This window comes from Echinops telfairi, unplaced genomic scaffold (genome assembly GCF_000313985.2).
Source record: "Echinops telfairi isolate 266 unplaced genomic scaffold, ASM31398v2 ScPeMD7_6;HRSCAF=24_1, whole genome shotgun sequence".
NCBI lineage: Eukaryota > Metazoa > Chordata > Mammalia > Afrosoricida > Tenrecidae > Echinops > Echinops telfairi.
The window spans coordinates 18,937,100-18,957,699 of NW_022103903.1; the positions used below are offsets into that span (position 1 = coordinate 18,937,100).

At 42.9% G+C, this 20,600-nt stretch overlaps 1 protein-coding gene across 1 annotated transcript in view; it reads left to right on the forward strand.

Moving 5' to 3' along the window:
• The first annotated feature begins 66 nt into the window (after positions 1–66).
• The window catches only part of CRYBG3 (crystallin beta-gamma domain containing 3), a 151,064-nt gene continuing 130,530 nt past the window's right edge, over positions 67–20,600 (forward strand). The window contains exon 1 of the mRNA XM_045286223.1: positions 67–212. Coding sequence (XP_045142158.1) covers positions 67–212 — 146 coding nt within the window. The remainder of the gene's footprint in view (positions 213–20,600) is intronic.

The window sequence follows — 20,600 nt, forward strand, 5'->3', positions numbered from 1 at the left end:
CCGACGCACGGCTTCGCCTCGCCAGCTCCCAGCCGACGACTCCGAGTCGGTGGCCGCCCCAGAGAGATGTCCGGCAACAGGAGGAGGGGCGGCGCCCCCTGGCACAGCTTCTCCCGGTTCTTCGCTCCCCGAAGCCCTTCCCGGGACAAGGAAGAGGAAGAGGAGAGGCCAGGGACCATCCAGACTCCGGCTCCGAGCCGGGGTGCTGCCAGGTGGGAACCGCAGGGTTGAGGGGGTGGTCCGCGCCGACGCTCGCTTCTGGCCTGGCCATCTCCTGCAGGTCGCTCAAGTGCTGGGGTGCAGCTTACTTCCCACTTCGTGTTCTCTTTCCCTCATTCCTAAACTTTCTTCCTCCTCGCTAGTTCCCCGTGTGCCGCACCATCCTTCCTTAAATCTGTGTAACCTGGGTCAAGTTCCTGACCGAGGACGTGTGCTTTCCAGCCGGCTCAGCCGCGCACCTAGCTGCTCGCCGCCCGCCCCTCCCCCTTCTGTTCCTGTTCGCGCGCGTCTGCTCCCGAAGTTCGGTCAAAAGCCATTTCCCCGGCGCACTGCCGGCCCTAATGGGAAACAGTTGTGAGCTGCGCGTGCCAATCAGCAAAGGCGAGGGCACGATCAGAAAACCACTTGGGTAAGGGTCCGGGGAGCAAAGGAAAAGCTTTGGAGCCTTGCCCTTTAATTTGGCATTTTGCCATCTCACTGAAATGTTCCAAGAATGATTTAAAAAAAAAAAAGCGTGAAACGAAGTTGTCAGGACTTTATCAAAATATTAAACCATCGCGAGTTTCATTTACCAGTCACGGACATTTAAGTGAGGCAGCCCTTCTCGTTTCGGAAACACCAGCCTCAAGTTCCCAAGCAGAACCCCCAAACCAGGACTGAAGCTGCCTTGGTTTCAGTGACAGAAAACGCACCCTTCTTCTGCAGTCCTTTTTATTTCTCCACCTGCTGTAAAGTTGAAAATTTTAGATTTGTCTCCTTTAAAGTCTTTCCTAAACCTTTCCCTACACTCAGAAAGGGGAAGAAGGTTCAGAAACACGCAGTGTGCTGGTTTCAGCGTTTCATAATAAAGAGACCCTCACCCCTCCCCACGCCCAGTTGGCACAGGAAGACTTGTATCACGTGGGGATGGAAGGATGCTCTCTGGCAGAGTTGAGCCACCCTATAGTACTTAAGATTTTAAGGTGTTGGTGGTGGCCTTCGAAGTAACATGAACAGGAAACTTTCTGACCTGGGGTCCATGACCGTCCAGGCTTTGTGATTTGACTGTGTGGTTTAGATGCGCCTCACTTTCTCTACCTGTGAAACGCTTTCAGTGTGCCTGGCTGTTAATAAAATATCACATCTTTCCAAGTTCCCAGTTATCATTGGTTATTCTCCTGGGAGGTTTCAGTTATATCTGATTTTTAAAGGCAGTCTTGAGATGCAAAGCTAATAGTACATAAAAATAGTTTTGAAGTCTCACTGGTCCCAGTCACAATGTCTGCAGGGGTGAACAGACAGCCCATGACACCTGCTCTCACTGAAGCTAACAACACTAACAATCTTGGATTACATGAAAGCAGTATTTAAAAGAAATTCCAAGTTGATTCAAACAACTTGGAAGCACACTTGGGAAATTTGAGAGTCAGTATTAGAAAGGACTAGGCGGGCAGATTTCAGGTTGATTTCAGCATTGCTCCGTGAGCCGCCCTGCCCCTTACCCTGCCCCTTACCCTGCCCCTCTTTTGGCTTTTTAGGCACTGCTCAAATCTACTCTCTTCTGGCTGGAGCGAATCACTCTAGTAACTAGTCTACGTGCCACTTCTCAGTGCTCATCATCTTTTCCAGAGAGTGACAACTTTGTGGCTTTTTGACAATGAAAATTTGTATGGTGCCTATATGAATGCTTAATTTTGTTCTCGTCTTTTTAATAATTTGCCAGATGTTAAGAGGATCTCGGATAATCCTGTGTGTGGGTGTGTTGTTTTCAGTGAGCTCAGATCTTTCTTTTCAAGGACATAGCAAACAAAGCCTGTATTGAAAGTTTAATGAAACAAATGGAAATGCTCAATGTAGTATGAATGCCCCAGTAACACCACACCCCGGTGTTAACAAGATTGGAAACAGAACTGCGATTTGTCACTGGGCTCTTATTTCAGAGGTAAGGGCATTTTGACTGCTCCTCTTCGCACTTTGTACTGGTGGCTTTAGATGCAGAGCCTTTGGCGTGCCAGGAGGTAAAGAAGAGTGAAAGAAGGGCCCTTTTCCTCAAGGAGCCATGAGAAACAGGGACTACTTTAAAATAGTAGCACTAACATCTACCAGGCACCTAGCACTTGGCAGTTTGCAAAGTACTTTTTATTAATAATATTACATATGCTCATGACCTACCTGTGTTGTCATATCCCCATCTGACTGCCAGACAGACAAGTTTAAAGACGTGTGTTGAAGGTCACATAGTTATTTTCCAGTCAAGTCCTCTGTTGCATCTGAATGAGTCAGCAGGCCCCTTAACATTCATTAAGAGTTGTTAGTGTGTATTCTGATTTTTTAGTGTATTGACAATGAATCGAAAAGCACTGCTTCTCAATCTTGCCTGTATAGCCCTCTTCGCTACTAGTACTTCCCTCTGTGAATTTTATTATGTAAACTTGTTGTTATGGTCCCCAAAGGAAAATAAAAACCAACTCACTGCCACTGAGTTGATTCTGATTCAGCAACCCTACTGGACAAGGTAGAACTGCCACTGTGGGTTCCCGAGAGTAACTTTTCATAGGACTGAAAAGCCTTGTCTTTCTCCCACCATGTGGCTGGTGGTTTCAAACTAACTGCTAACTGCAGGCCCACTGCTAGCCCACTAGGACACCAGGGCTCCTGTTATTATGTACAAATGCATAACTGGATATGAATTCTTAATAACAGAAGGGGAAAAAGCCCACCCCTGGTCAATAAATTCAATTTGCAACATTGCCTTGGTTTGGCAAAATGTTCGCAAAATATATGCTATCAACCAGGACAAATAGATGATCAATGGGGTTACCAGGACTGTCCTACTCTGCACTGTGCTATGATTTGTGTTCCCTGGCATTTCTTTGTTTTTACCCTAGGGATGCGTTTGTTGCTGTGGTATGCGCTGAGATTTCTGGACTTGACATAGTTGTAACACATCATTTATGTACTGAAGTTGCTGCTGCCTTTTGCCTCACGAACCTTCGCTCTATGAAGAAGGTCTGTTTGCATCAACACCGTGCACAAACGCAGGTGTGGACACTGGAATAGTTCAGGAGTACTTATGGCTTAAGGGTTCAGTTGGGGCTTCAAATGGTTAAGGACTAGACTATCCAAAATGTTGGCAGGTCAATCCTACAGAGAGGTTCCTCCAGAGCCAGGCCTGGCATTCTGCTTAAAACAACTAAAACTCACAGAGTAGTTCTGCCTTGCACAACGCCGGGTGCGGTGGAGGCGGGGGGCACTCACAGTCAGAATGGACTCACTGACAACAACAACTTGGAGCTTGAGTGGATGGTCAGATCCAGGAAGAGCTTATATTAATTTATTTTAGATTACATAGGAATTGCAAGCCACTTTGACATTTTCATAGGAAAGTCAAGAAACTCTTAGAGACTTGTGGATCCCGGCTTGCGATCCTGGCCACATGCTTGTTGCTGAGTGCTCAAGGAGCTTCCAGAATCACTGGAAGGATGAAACTGGGAGAACGAGTAGGTCTTCAGAGTAGATAAAACTTTTAATGATCTCTAAGGAGTCCTCGTAGATGATATTTCCATATGCAGAGCAGTTAGGGCGGGAGATGCAGAGATGAATCTAGACTGATTGACTGGAAAGAATAATTTACCTTAAGTCCCGTGAGGAGTAGGCTTCACCTGTGGGCTTGGAACCACATCCCTCTGACTGGAAAGATTGGTTCTTTTCCCCACACCATCCAGCCCATTACCTTTACGAACTGTGCTCCTTTAAGGCACACTGGGAAAGGTTAAGTCACTTGGAACTCTCCTCCAATATGGGTGACGATGTACTCCATTTCTCATAGACTCTGCTCGGCTGTTACTTTGGGTGACCTGACATGGTGTCTTCAATAGACTTTAAGACACGATCTTTCGATCCAAGAGCAGGGCCTATGTCATTTATTCTACCTCAGGTAGACAGTTAACCTGTCTTTGTAATTAGAACATTAAATGGTTTAAGGCAGTGACTCTCAACCTGTCGGTCATGACCTCTTTGGGGGCCTAACAACCCTTTCAGAGGGGTCACCCGATTCATAACAGTAGCAAAATTACAGTTAAGAAGTAGCAACGGAAATAATTTTATGGTTGGGGTCACCACAGCATGCGGAACTATATGAAAGGGTTGCGGCATGAGGAAGGTTGAGAACCACTGGTTCAGAGCGTCTATGTACTGTTTTTGACTAGGAACAGTTCTCTCCCAAAAGCAAAATGGTAACTTAAAAGTGTGTGATTGCTTGTCCCCGTGACTGAGGATGTTAAATGGGTGGGGACAGGATACTGATGGGCTGGCGTCCAGGAGATATCTCATCCCAAATGTCACTGTCTCTTAGGACCAGCGTGAGAGCTGTCAGCCTTCCCAGTGAAAGCACCTTTGTTGACCACAACATCAATTTTGTGAGAAAAGGGAACTTGGTTCTCTGAATTTTTATGGTGATTGCATTTCCATTGATTCAGAAGCAATATAGAGAATAATTTATAACCAGTACACTTGAATCAGAGATTCCTGTGTGATATTGAAGGGCCTGGTCAGCAATTCGTGCAGGTAATAGTAAGGTTTACTAGAGAATTCCTTATGTCTGCAAAGTTATTTTGTGAATATTTCAGGATCCCAGGGTCACACTTGGGAGATGAATAGAAATAAAAACTGGTGTAGGGTGTTACTGTTCTTTTTTTTTTGCAAGAGAGATTTCTACTTCTAGGGTTTAACAGAGTGTCTGCCAGATGGCTAATTTTGAGATTCTATTTCGTGAAGAGGCACTCCGCGAACCCTAACTCAATTACACCTTGACGGTGGTAGAGTTAGTTGCAAGTGGCCACAAATGGGCCAGCATTCGTAAATACAATCAAACTTCTAACTTTGCTGAAACAATTGTAACATACTTAAGCTGTTTTTTCATTCCAGTGGAAAATATATAAAAGAAGAACTGCCAATTTTATAAACTATGAGAATAGTATTCCCTCAAGACAAAACATTTCATTTTCTGCTCAGAGAGCTGATGAAGTACACTGAAGTCCAGATGTACCAGAAAGGCCAGAGAAAACTATGGTAGCAAAAAAATATAGCAAGTTTGAATGAAGAAAAATAAGTCTGGTTATGTTTAAGAGAGGCCCACTGTGAAATAAAGTTTAAAGATTTCGTATGTATTTTTCCTATTCCATACATTTGAGGGACTTCTGTCTGTCAGGTATGGGCTGAGCCACGGGGCTATGAAGGTGAATGCACAAAACCACCTTCAAAGAGTTCAGAAAAATTATGCCTTCAAAAGGTTCCTAAATTAATGAGGGAGTTAGATGTGTATATTCTTAGTGTTAAGACAAGCTCCTTATAAGCCAACTACATTTCTGGTGTGTGTATTTGTTTGGTTCAGAATACAGTGAACCCTCATTTATCGCGGTTAATCAGTTCTAGACTCTATCGTGATAAATGAAATTCCGCGAAGTAGGATTCCTTATTTGTAAATCAAATATTTTCGTAGTTAGAGCATAGAGGACATGAAAAAACACCCTTTAGTCACTATTACACTCGTATTACCCAATTTATTAAACGAAAAAGGGAAAATACAGTAAAACATTTTGGACGTTACAATGATCATTTATTATTTATTATATTATTTGTGGCATCAAGCGTGTACAGTATGAGCCAATCAGTGGCAGTAATGACAGAGCATGCGCTGTTCCGCAAAAATCGCGATAGAGTGAAGCCGCGGAAGTCGAAGCGCGAAGTGGCGAGGGTTCACTGTACACTTATTTTAATATGGCTTTCAAAAATAACTCTTCATATTAACCTCTTTCTGAACATGACTTGGTTGGCAGTCTTTCTTCAGAATAGTGAAAGAGATGGCAGCTGAGCCAGCAAGGTGGCTGGAAGTGCTTCCCCTTCAACCCTCTTCCTTCTCCTTGACTTGGAAGCTCGCAAGTCCTAGATTGAGGGAAGTGGGAGTGGGGGGGGTGGGGGTGCTTTCTGGAAGTGACATTCCAAGAGAGAATTTCTTCCACAAAAATGACTTGATGTTGCTTGAGCAGCCACTTGAAGTTTTGTGACCAGTGATAACACAGTTTTAAAGTTTACTTGGTGCTCACGATTGGCCACGTAGTGGTACAACACCAGCTGAGTTGTCCCTCATTATTCAAGCCCTGGTAATGCCGTGGAGTCGGCTTTGGCTTATTGACTACGTACAACAGTGAAGACCTTCCCAATCCCGCACCATCCTCACAGTTGCTATATTTGATCCCATGGTTACAACCACTATGTCCATTTGCCTCCTCGAGGGACGTCCTGTTTTTTGGTGACTCTGTACCAAGCTTGACGTTCTTTTCCAGCTCAAAGATCCTTCCTGATAACCTGTCCAAAGTAAATGCGACATCAGATAGAGAGAATCTATTTTATGCCTTACAGATACATAATGTAAAGCTCTGGAAAGTTTGTTAATTCAAACCCTTACAGTATTTGTGGTGGAGTCAGAAGTCAGATTCTACTCTCTTAATTCAAAACCCACAGCATTATATGACAGCTTTCTCAACTCAACTGGGTAAGACCCATCAGAGAAAGTGGCCTCAGAAAATGAGTTTCAATGGAAATGAGACACAAGGGCATGTTTCGCCCCTATGTTCTATGCCCAGATGGTCTGGGTCAGAGTTATGTGTGCTTAGGAACCTCCATCAACGCAAGAACACTTTGTTCTAATAACCTGGGATTCTGTGATGTTCACCTTCCCTGACAAGATGGCTGAAGACAGATAAGCAAATGTGAAGAAAGCTGATGGTTCCCAGCTATTAAAAGATAGAGCGTCTGGGGTCTTAAAGGCTTGAAGTTAAACAAGCAGCCATCTAGCAAGGAAGTAACAAAGCCCACATGAAGAAACACCAGGCTGTGTGATCACAAGGTGTTGATGGGATCAGGTATCACGCAACAGAAGACCCAAACAAACAATCATATTGATGCAAACGATGTGATTTGGAGTGGAGACCCAAAGCCCATCTGTAAACAATTGGACATCCCCTCACAGAAGGGTCACAAGGAAAGGATCATTCAGCCAGGAGGCAGTATAGCACCAATGAAACATGCAACATTCCTCTAGTTCCTTAATGCTTCCTCCCCCTCCCACTCTCATGACCCCAGTTCTGCCTTACCAATCTGGCTAGACCAGACTAGAGGATGTACACCGGTACAGTTAAGAACTCTGGACACACGGAATCCAGGACAGATAAAGCCCTAAGGAACAGTAATGGGAGTAGCCACATCAAGAGGATAGGAGAAAAGAGGGGGAAGAAGGGGGAGAAAAGGGGAGTCGTATAACACGCCCCCACGAGGGGACAAACAACAGAAACATGGGTGAAGGGAGACAGCAGATGGTATAAAATATGAAAATGATAACCCTAATTTATCAAGGGTTCACAAGGATGGGAGGGAAGGAAAAAAAGAGGAGCTGTACCAAGGGCTCAAGTAGAAAGAAAATGTTTTGAAAATTATGGCAACAGATATACAAATGGGCTTCATACACTTGATGTATGGATTGTTATAAGAACTGTAAGAACACCCCCACAATAATTTATATAAACAAATTATTCCCTTGACAATTAAGATGAAACTAAATTGGTTCATTTATACAAATTATAAGTATATAGTTAATAAGAATAACCGATTGCCTTCAAAGGAGAGACGCACAAATGGAAATGTAGCAAGACACATCTTCCTTTTGATAAGCCAAACTCCAGTCTGGTGTGGGAAACTGGAACTCTTGTACATCACTAGTATGAGCTTAAACTGGTATGACACTTTGGAAAGAGAGTTGACAAGTTCTGTGACTATTATAAACTTACATAGCCTTATCGTTAGGTCCCTTCTAGGAATTGATCAGATACAATTTAAACTGGGCAACAGATGCCTATATATTTTATCATTTCAGTATAGTTTAATAGAAAATAGAAATAGCGTAGATTAATTGACAAGACATTATATATCTATATAATGGAATATATAAATCTTTGTGTCCTGATAAGGACCTACCTCCAAGATTCATTAAGTTTTAAAAAAGCAAACATTTATGTCACACAGGTGTCCATTTGTGTGGATAAAAAGGTGAAGACATGAAGTAAAGCTAAAACTAAGGGAGCCCTGGTGGTGTAGTGGTTACACATTGGCCTATACAATCTGTGTGGTTGGCAGTTCAAGACCACCACCAGCTACCTAGGAGAAAGACTGTGTTTTCTACTCCTGAAAACAGTTAAACATTCTTGTAAACCCACAGGGGATCACTATGAGTCACATTGATGCCATGGTTTTGAAGGTTGTGCTAAGGAGCCCTAGTGGCATAGTGGATTGCTCGGTGTTGTGGGATACACATTGGGCTGCTAACCACAAGGTCAGCAGTTTGAAACTACTAGCTGCTTCTTGGGGGAAAGAGAGGCTTTCTGTTTTCGTAAAGATTTATAACCTTGGAAACCCACAGAGTTCTCTGTCCTTAAGGGTAGGAATCAACTTGCTGGCAGAGAGAAGGTTGTGCTGGGAGCCTGGAAGCCCTTCCCCACCTCTGACCAGACATTTGGAAGGAGGATTTGAAATATGTGCTGATAAAGACCACAGATTAGAGCCTTCAATAGGAATTACAATTCAGTGTAAAGAAAACAATCTCCACAACTGGACCAATAGGTAACATCATGGTTAATGGAGAAAAGGTTGAAGTCACGGATTTTGTCTTGCTTAGGTCCACAATCAGTGTTCATGGAAGCCACATTAAAAACTGGACAATTCATTTTGTTGGGTAAATCTGCCCTACAAGAAGACCTTGAAGACTAAGGTGCGCCTTACTAAAGGCTTATCTTTTCAGTCACTTCATATGCATGTGGAAGTTGGACATAGGATAAAGAAGAACCAATGCATTTGAATTATGGTGCTTTGGAAGAATATTGGAAGTTCTGTGGACTTCCAGGAGAGCCAACAATTTTGTCTTGGAAGAATTACAGCCAGAACCAGCCTTAGAAATGAGGATGGCGAAACTTCATCATGTGTACTTTGGTCATCAGGAGTGGCCAGTCCCTGGAAAAGGACACCACGTTTAGTAAAGTCGAAGGGAAGCAAACAAGGAAGCCCTGCAGGAGATGGATCAGAGGCTACTGCACCAGTGTGATCACGGTTGGGTGGATGGCGCAGGACTGGGCATGGTTTCACTCGGGGTACATGGGGTCGCTATGAGTCAGAACCAGCTCGAAGGTCCCTAGCAATAACAGGGTGTGTTACCTCTTTGGGAGTGCTGGGGGACTTGGTGAACGAGGCCAGGAATGGGAGGGAAACTTTTCAGTTTTATATCTTTTTGTACTTAAGCAAACAGACAAAAAAATTGTGTGTGTGTGTGTGTGTATGGGATTCAAAAATTCCTGGAAAAATTGAATGCAAACAGAATTTTTCTAGGACCTTTTTGAAGCCCACTCATAAATAATTAATGATCTCTCTATCTTATTTCAGAAATTTAGGCAAAAAATGAAAGAAAGAAAAAAGATGGTTCTAAGTTGGCAAAAATTCCTCCCCCCAAACAAAGATGTAAAATAAATAAGAGAGCATGAATTCTATGCACACATTGAAGTGAGGAAAGTTTTGATGAGGACTGTAACAAGTAGCAGTATTTATGATGCCCAGTGGTCTGTATTTTGACATTTATTAGGTCTGGTGGTGTAATGGTGTACACATCGGGCTGCTAACTGCAGAGTCCACAGTTTGAAACCACCTGTTCCACAAGAGAAAATTAGGTTTGCTAGTCTCGGAAAAAGGTACACTCTTGGGAACCCACAGGGACAGTTCTACTGTCATATAGGGTAACTTCGAGGCATAACAAATTAGATGGCAATGAGTATATATCTTATGTACTATTTATCTATAATGTACAACTGGGTAGAATTCATACTTAAGGCTACAAAAATTTTAACTCAACTAATTTGGGGACACATATTATCTATCTTGAGTAACACGTTAGTTACCTGTGTGGTCCGGGGCAGGTCCTTAGCCTGCTCTGAGCTTGAGTTTTGACTCACAATGACCCCACATGCACAAGAGTGATCCACTGCCTGGTCCTGTTGTTTGAGCATATTGTTAGAGCTACTGTGTCGGTCCATCTCCATGGTGGTCTTCCTCTTTTTGGCTGTCCCACCACTTTACTAGACATGAGGTCCTTCTCCAGGGACTGGTTTCTGCTAACAACATGTCCAAAACGTGAGGTGAAGTTTTCGCCATCCTTCTTCCAAGGAGCATTCTGGCTGTACTTCTTCTAGGGCAGATATGTTTGTTCTTCCGTAGCCCTTGGCAATTTTTAGTATTTTTCACCAGATCCATAACTCAAAAGCATCAATTCTTCCTATGTCAGTGTCCAACGTTCACATGAATGTGAGGTGATTGAAAATGCCATGGTTTGGGTTGGTTCAGGGGCACCTTATAGATTAGGAAGCTACGTATTTTACTGGAAGCATCACACATGAAAATGCATTAGTAAATGCCTTCATGTTACCTTAACACCCATTGGTGATTTGATTTTCAAGCTTCACCTCTATTTAACAAGAATTCACTGACTATTGCTAGGCATTGTGTTTGGCACTGGTAATCCAGTAGTAAACAAGATGCAGCACTGTCTCTAACAAGACAGTTCAGCAAGTTTGGGGGAATACAGGCATGATAGGGCACAATTTTTCTTCTCCTCTTAAAGTGAGTATTCGACTGAAATGCAGGGTGATCTAGATGCATGTAACAGATGTGGACACACTCTTAAGACTTCCCCTTTAGAGGAAACTCATTTAAAACTTCTTTAAGCTGTTTCTTTTGGTGTTAGGGACTTCAAAAGTTTGTGAGAAATTCCATTATCTTTGAATTCCATTTTTCCACGAACTTTCTGAAATCCCACTTCTGTCTCTGTGCACTTTGTTTTTTCTGGGTTCATACACTTTAGATTACATGTGTTGACTTTGGGAGTATGGTAGATGAGAGTTTAACTATTTTGTACCTTTCCTTCACTCACTCACTCACACAAAATAATTATTATACTTTTGAGATTAAATACACTATTAAGTTAAATATTTTTATCAGAATGAAAATACTATTTTTTGCTATGCCAAATACTGTACTATAATTGCATATCTTTCTTTGTGTAGTCTTTTATTTTTTCTGGATTTGTCTTGTTTTTATTGCACCTTCTAAATATGTTCAAACACATTTTATCAAGCCCCTTTCAATGTGTTTTTGCTACACCAATAAAACAGATCTCTTAAGTCACACCTTAGTCTCGAACGCTATTCTTTTGGCACCTGGGTCCTCCTCTAATTTGGCCTAATAATACCTAGCTTGACGCGCTGGTCTTCTCTGCTGCTCCCTGCATTAGGGCTGCTATTTTTGGATCTCTTTTATTCCTCTCTCTTGGCCGATTCCTCCTCTTGTTGGAGTGTGTTCTCCAGTAGTTCATATGAGGTGAATTTATTTTAGTCTTTGCATTTCTTAAAACACCCTTTCTACTCTTTTGAATGATAAGTTGTCTGGGTATAAAATTATCAGATAGAAATGATTTATTTGCAGAATTCTGAAGACTCCGTTATGTTCCTCTTTCCAGTTTCATATTGAGAACCAACTTTGGTGCCAGTTTATTTTCTGGTCCTTTTTATGAGGCTTTGTGAATTTGTAATGTCCTGCTCCTCTTTTTCATATAGGTTCCACAAATTCATCGTAAAGACCTTACATAGTCTCTCCCCACCTCCCTCTTACATTCATGTTGCCGAGCACTTGGTGGGCTTTTCATTTGAAAGATTTATGTCTCTTAGGGTTGAGAATTTTGCTCAATCTCCCTGATTTTGGTCTGTGGCTTTTATGACTTCACTGTTCTTGATATTCACCAGCCTGGAGCCCCTGTGGTTTAGATTTTCCATTCTGCTACACATGTCTGGAGTGGGGATGTGATTCTGGGTCGGGGTGAAGAGACTTTCATCTGGTGCCCATTTTCAGCATTGTACCTTCATCCGTTCCCATGAGCCTCCAAGTTCTGAGGGGTTTCTTCTGGAGCTGTGCTGCGACAGACACATGGAAAAGACAGAGGTGTTTCCTCCTTTTCCACTCTACATTGCCTCCTTACCTGCTTTAAGTATGCTTTTCTCCTTCAAATGTCTATTGACATCTCTTGAATAACTGTTGCCTCTTCTCTTGTTACTTAAGTAGCTTATTTCCTTTTATTTACTGCTTTACTGTCTTTTTTTTTAAGGGGCGGAGACTACTTTTGCCGGATCAGAACTAGAAGTGTAATATATCCCGGTTTCCTGGTTTGCCAAAATTTGCTAGAAAAATCTTTGCGTTATTACTATTGCTAAACTTGTTATTATTTGACTGAAAACCAAACTTCTTAATAGCGGCTCCTGGGAAATAATTGCTACAGCATTACAGATTAGCCATTTCCAGCATGTCATATGAAATATGCTTGAAATGCTGGGCTTTTTAAAAAATCATTTTATTGGGGGTTCGTACAACTCTTATCACAATCCATCCATCCATCCATTGTGTCAAGCACATTTGTACATTTGTTGCCCTATTCTCAAAACATCTGCTTTCTGCCTGGGAAGTGCTGGTTTTGTTGGAACAAATATATAACTGTGATTGGCAGATTTAAGTAACACCCCTGGCCATATGATAAAATGCTTTTTTGGTTTACTTCGTACGACATAGACCTTTAAAAGAATGTATCTAGTCTATGTTGTTTATGAATAACAGTGCAAATCACAGTGCCAGAAATTACATGACAATGATCCTGAATGCTCTTGCAGATACTAGTTTCATGTCATTTCTGGAAGAAATGTGCTAGAAGTTTTATGTGCACATTTTGCATATAGTGGATCCAGCCTCAGTGGCAGATCAACATTTTTGGCAACTAACCTCATAACCTTAATCACATGATACGATGACAAGAAACTAACTCTTTTCAATTTTATGTTTTAATAACTGGGGGAAGGTTCAAAAATAAGTAGAAAAATCTTTCTACATTTTGATATCTTGTCTTCACTGTCTTATGGATCTCAGCAACTCAGTGTAAAGAAAACTCAAATCCTCACAATTGGACGAATGGGTAACATCATGATGAACAGAGAAAAGATTGAAGTTGCCAAGGAATCTATGTTGCTTAGATCCACAGTCAATACTCATGGAAGCAGTGGTCAAGAGATCAAAGGGTGCATTGCATTGGGTAACTCTGCGTCAGCACTGAAGAGCAAGGTTGTCACTTTGAAGACTAAGGTGGACCTGGTGTTTTTATTCACCGTGTATACATGTGAAGGTTGGACATTGCGTAAAGACTGAAGAAGCATGGGTGCATTTGAATGATGGTGCTGGCAAAGAAGACTGAAAGTAGCATGGTCTGCCAAATTAACTAACAAGTCTGTCCCAGGGGAAGTGCAGCCAGAATGCTGTTTAAAAGAAAGGTTGGCGAGACTTCGTTTCACGTGCTTTGAACATGTTATCAGACAAGACAAGTCTCTGGCCGGGGATATCAAAAAGGAGGAGGGCGGTTAGCAAGATGAATTGACACAGTGGCTGCAGCAGCGGGCTCAAACACGAGAGAACAATTGTGACGGTGGGGCAGGACTGGGTGGTGTTTCATTCTCTTGTGCACAGGGTCGCTCTGAGTGAGAATCGACTCCGTGACCCCCGACAGTCACAACAACAACAGTCTTGTCCACACACCAAGGCCATCACTTGGCTGGAAGGGTGCCCTTGTGCCATAGTAGGCAAAGACAAAGAGAGGAACTGTAATCATTTTGATTGTTTCATGTTGTCAATGGGAAGATAAGAATCTTGTTTGTCAATGTACACATTGTATATTATGATACAAAGAAAGGACCATTACATACTGCTTGCAGTATTTATATTTCGTCATTCGGCTATTCTAAATTTGCTGCTTGTAATTTCCCCACTGATTTATTTGTATTTGTATTTTGATCAACTGCATTACTTCTTCATTATTATTTTGGTCCTTTTAAAAGTGACATATACCCTTGCAGGAAAAGTAAGAAATTAGAAAATGTAAGAAAAGGAAACACACACACTCACACTCAACATCCTACCAGAGTCCAGGGTGCCCTTCGTGCAGATCATTTCCAAGGTGCACCACCTACGTGTGTAAATATTTCTGTAATTTTTAAAAAACTTCTCAGGGTTGCTCAACTTGACATTTTTCACTTAGCAATGATATTTTAAATTTTGTTATGATCATGTATTTGTTTGCATTATGAAATCATTTACCACGCAATCCCTATAGACATCTTAGTCGGGTTTCCCCTAGTCAGAATCTGGTGTGGATATCTCCATGTGTTTTGACTTACAGGTGTTGTGTTCTAATGGGGAGGGCACTCTAATAGGAAGTCCCCTGAAGTAAAGTAAAACATGGGCGGGGATAGGAACATGATGGAAGTGGTGAGTCTGGGCTAAGGAGGTCTTACTGCAAGTAGGCATTCACAGAAGGCCTCTTTGGTGGGTAACATTCGAGCCAAGATTTGAATTATATTTGGGGATGAGACATGAAAACTGTTGGCAAAGACCTTTCCAGATGGAGGAAGCAGCTAATTTTAAGGTCCTGGTGCCTCCATGAGTTAAGCGTTGGGTTGCTAACTCAATGGTAATGGGCGGGGCAGGCTCCAAAGAACTGTGGTGGTGCAGTGGTCAAGTGTCCACTGTTAGCTGAGAGGTCAGCTGTTTAAACTCACCATCCATCTGCTCCACAAGAGAAAGATGCAGACATTTGCGTCTGGAGATTCGCAGCCTTGAAAACCCTATAGAACAGCTCCACTCTGCCCTTTAAAGTCTGTTGAAGTTGTCTCGACCGCAATGACATTTTTGGTTTGGAGCAGGATTGTGTTGGCTCGGATATCAGTGTGGGTGGAAAGGAAAGCGATTGGGTGCCAAGGTTATGGGGAAGGGGATCCAGGACATAGTGAACTGGGATAAGGAATTGAGATGATGAGATGTACTTTGTGAAAGGATCGTGCGTGCGTGTGGGTGTGTTTATCTGGAAAGCTTCACAGAGGAGGAAGGATTTGTGTGGGAGGTTGGGAGTGGGGTCAGCCGTGGGAAGGACAGGCTTAGCTGTCCTCGGATATCCAGTGCCTTTCTCTTAGGGTAAATTTGTTGGGTTAAATTTGCTGATAGAAACACAAATGGCTGTCCCATTTTAGAAGGCGGCTAAACACCGTTCTGAGTTTTAAGTCACAGAAAAAGATTTAGGTGTTAATTCTAGCAAGTTGGGACAGACATTCTGAATCTGCAGGGTATGGGATGCAGTATTTGGGGCCACATATGGTGGATACTCAGGTACATGTAAGGTGTACTGAGATTCTCACTCTATAACCTATGATTGAAGTATAATTTTGTTTTAGGGGCGTGAGGTGAGGAACGGGAAGTAAAGAAGCTTCAGGGTAGATACATAAATTATAGGATGGCAATGACATGGAAAAGCCAGTACCTGAAGAATTGGAAATTGCAAAGCAGCTGAGCCTCATAATCATGCCTATTACCTTTCCTCCCTTCTCTCGATTTTCCTCCAAAGAATTTTGAAGTCTTTCAAATGCCAGATGTTGGAGCTAACAGACGTGCTGTTTGACTGCCTTCAAATTGCAGCTTTTACTTACCTTTTAATCTGAAGCCCAGAAATAGTGCCGTAACCACCTGTTTTATGTTCTGTTAACAGTCATTTAAAAAAAACCAACAAGTGCTACTCAACTCCTGGCAGCCACCATCTGTGGGTGGACAGTTTGCCAGATGGTTGTAAATTGTTGGTGTGGAGCTCCGTCTTTATTCTCATGGAAGTAGGGTTGGGCAAGCTGGTTAGGGCTCAGTGCATAGCAGTCTGTTTTACCCCAAAGTACCTGCATTACAGTATCGAACAAAGACAGGACTTGGCATGTGCATTGGTGTTTCTAAGAACAAATCCCCATCCAGTATAGATAGCTCACAAGTCAAGCTGGACGCTTTGAGAACTGTGGGGATACAGTCTACACTGTATTTAAGATCTCGCTGAGGACTGAGGGAGTGGATTCTATGGAATTAGAGGCAATGGGAGTATGCTTGGTGGTGGCTTGGGAAACTTGAAAAAATAAAGGATAATGGAAGTGTCTGCCTTTGTTACAATGTCCTGATAATAGATTCTAAATTATTTTCGTATCATAGCCTTTCTCCTCATGTACTATAAAAGCCTTGAGATTGATCTACCTGTAACTTTAACCCACTAAGGCTACTCTAGGGGGCCCACAGCAAAATGGACTTTCAGATTAGTGAGAGACTCTGTTTTCAGCCGGTCTGACCCTTTCAACGCACACATTTCTAAAATCCCATCCAGAAGTGTGCATTTTGATGCAGGTGTGTTTTTCCCTCAGGTGCTCGCCCTGAAGCAGACATGTGCGCGGTGCTTATTTTTGTAAAGCATTTTGCTAATGACAGCGGGAGAGGGACCTGATAGATAAAAGATTGCTTGCCCCCTTTTCATTTTATTATTTGATCTTCCATGGGAAAGCGGGAGACTCAAATGAACTTTACTATATTTCAGGATGGCTAGATTGTAATTACTTTCTGTTTCATCACAGGAGTGGGGCCGGCTGGGCTGTGGGATGAGGAGCAGCGTGCCACTTGCGTAGGAAGGACAGGTCTGAGGAAGCTGTAGTCCACTGCTCTGTAGACCCGGCTGTGGGCACCAGCAGAGTCTGTCAGTGAGGAAGTGGGAAAACTGTCCCGGTGCTCTGTTCTCATCCTCAGCCCTATTGCTCTCTCCTCTTCTGTAGTCCACACCGTGTGCATGGAAGCGAAACTCGAGACTGGAGAAGATGACCTCACACAGCATTAGACTGAGAGGGCTGGCTGTCCAGGACAGAGAGAAGGGACATCCTTGGTGGAGGGCCCTGGGTGTGATGGAAAGTCCCCAGGGACAGTGGATGCCAGTGGATGCCAGTGACTGTTTAAATGTAAGAGCATCTCAAACTTGGGCCTGCCTATTGAAGCGTTAATAAGATCCTTACCCCCAATCCTCTTAAAACTGAATAGAAGAAAAATCAAGACAGCCTTTGTAGCTTGTCATATTTTAGGCTTCCAATCAGTGTTATCAAGGCAAATTCCAATAGATGATTTGTAGGAAGGTATTTTAAGGTATAACTCACCCAGTAGTAATGTGGGGTGGGGAGGAATTATGCTTTTGTTCACGTATTGAAGCGGAAAATGTTCAAAGTCAGTGGAATTGCCATCATAGTCCTTACCTGAAGTAATCTTGTGTTTATGGATGCTCATTTATTGCCAGTAAAGGCAGCAGCAGCAGCAGCAGAGATGGCCTCCTCCCTGGAAATGGTGAGAAATCCTAGACTCCAGCTGGCCTGGAGAAGAAGACAAGACTCGGGTGACCTTTATGGGGTCTGATGTTCAGACTCTAATCCCCTCCTGATACAAATACCCGTTGTTAGTTTCGGCTGTGTTACAAAGATCACTGTGCATTAAAATGTGGTCAGAGAAAAATTTCATCGGAAAAACCTAGAGTGTGTGGTATGGAGGTTGAAAAATAGATTCTTTGGGCACCAAGCTAAAGGAGCTGTGGCGGCCCTGTGGATGAGCTCTTGGCAACTCTATCAACTCTATCAAAAGTAGGCATTTCTTAACCTACCAGCTAATTTGCAGTGGGTGGGGGTGGGGAGGTGGGCAGAATGTGTGTGTATACAGTGTTCTTCCATAAGGATTTCAGTTTTGGAAACTTTATGGGGCACTTCTACGTCTACTTGGTCCTATTGGATTACTCTGTGTATAATCTGTAATAGGCGTAGTATGTGGCTTGGGCCAGGATCTAAACATAGATCTGATTCTGATGCATGTGGACTAGGGTTCTGAAGGAGGGAGGCAGCTCAGTGAAGACAAGGACCTTGTTGGGATGTTCACCTTGTAGCCCAGCCCTCAGAACAGTGTCTGGCAAAAAGTAAGTGTGCAATGCATATTGATAAAAGAGTGAATTCTTCTTGCTAGTTTCCTGCACCTTACCTGCTATGAGTTAAAGAATCTTGTTGGAAATTAGTAAAAAATAAGTATAAAATACCTTAATGGGCAGGTTATGGGCTCTCTCCTGTTTGAACTGCTGGAGCTAGAGAGTGTTCAAATGTCTCCATCCCTTTTTGCATCCAGAGAATATGCTCATCGGCTGTTTAATGGGTTCCCAGCTTTCAGCTTGGGTCTAGAAAAGGCGGCTTACACCAGGTCCCGAGGATGATATTCATGCTCAGAGCAGTCAAGGCACAGAGAAGACCATAGGGCCAGCCCCACCACGAGACATGACATCCCTCACTAAACCATAGTGCTGCGGGGGACAACACTGGAGACACAGTGCAGGAATTGTGCAAATCTTACCCCATCACGCTGGGATGAAACACTAAAGGCAGCAAGGGGAGCAGAGTGATGAAACTCCTGGGGAATGCCAAAAATAGACTTTGTAGACAGTGTGGTACCCCATCAGACTCGACTGGAAAGCACTTGTAAAGGCCAACAAACAGACCTTCAACTATTTATAGGCTTTTCCATTTTTATCTGTGGCTTTCTTTTTGTTGTTATTCTTTTATTGTTTTGTTGGTCTTGACTTCCTTTGTTGTTTTATTTGGCTTTGCCTGATTTTTGCACTTATTAATTTATCTGCATGTCTTTCTAGATAAGATAGGTGGGATAAATAATTCGGAGATGAAAAGAATGGGATCAATGTTTCCAGGGGGACTACAAGAAAAGGGGAGGTGGGAGTAAGGAAGTGGAGTTGGGAGATCAACCCAGGGACAAGGGAACAACAAGTGAACTAAAATCAATGGAAGGAAAGTCATAGGGATTTCTGGTGGGGCTTAATCAAGGGCAATATAGCAGCAAGGAATCACTAAACCCGAATGAAGGCTGAGCATGATGGTGGGGCAAGAGGAAAGTAAAAGGAAATAAAGGACTAGGAGGTAAAGGACATTTATAGAGGCCTAAATACAGGCATGTACATATGTAAATATATGAAAAGATATATTTACATATGTACATGCCTGTATGTATGTAAAATGAGAAGGCAATAGAACTATGTACTCATATCTATATCTTAAGAATTAGGGTTGCAGATGAACATTGGGCCTTGACTCAAGTACTCCCTTAACACAAGAACACTTTGTTCTAACAATCCAGCACTCTGATGCTCACCTTCCCAACACGATCGCTGAAGACAAAATAGGTGCGTAAGCAAATGTGAAGAAAACTGATGGTGCCCAGTTATCAAAAGATGTAGTATCTGGGGTCTTAAAGGCCTGAAGATAAACAAGCGGCCATCTAGCTAAGAAATAACAAAACCCACATGGAAGAAGCACACCAGCCTGTGTGATCATGAGGTGTCCATGGGATCAGGTATTAGGCATCTAAGACCCAGAACAAAACCATACCCAAAGTGAATGGGGCGGGGCATGGAGTGAAGACCCAATGCCCATTTGTAGACAATTGGACATCCCTTCACAGGGGGGTCACAGGGAAGAGATGAGCCAGTCTGGATGCAGTATAGCACGGATGAAACACACTACTTTCCTGTAGTTCTTTGGTGCTACCTTCACCCCATTTTCATGACCTCAATTCTACCTTACAGATCAGATTAGACCAGAACATGCACACTGCTACAGATAAGAGCCCACAACACATGGAATCCAGGATAGATAAACCCCTCAGGGTCAACAATGAGATTAGAGATACCAGGAGGATTAGGGGAGGGTGTGGGGAGAAAGGGGGAATCAATCACAAGGATCAATCTATAACCCCCTCCCAGAGGGATGTACAACAGAAAAGTGGTGGGGTTGATGGAGGACGATGTAAGATATGAAAATAATAATCTCTAACCTATCAAGGGGTTGGGAGGGAAGGCCGGCGAGGGAGGGAGGTGGAAGAAATGGGGAGCTGATATCAGGGGCTCTAGTGGGAAGAGAATGCTTTGAAAATGGGACCAACAGTTCCCGGGGGACATGGGAGAAGGGTAGGTGGGAGGAAAGGAAGTGGTGTTAACAAACCCAGGGACAAGGGAACAACAAGTGATCCAAATTGATGGCGAGGTGGGTGTGGGAGGCATGATTAAGGGTAATGTAACAAAGAGGAATTGCTGAAACCCTGGTGGGTACTGAGCATGATAATGGGATTAGAGGAAACAGCTGGGAGGCAAAGGGCATTTATAGTGGTCTAGATAAAGACATGTACATATGCAAATATATTTATATATGAGGTTGGGGAAATAGATCTATGTGCCTATATTTATAGGTCAAGTATTAAGGTAGCAGAAGGACATTGGGCCTCCACTCAAGTACTCCCTCAATGCAAGAATACTTTCTTCTATTAAATTGGCATTCTATGATGCT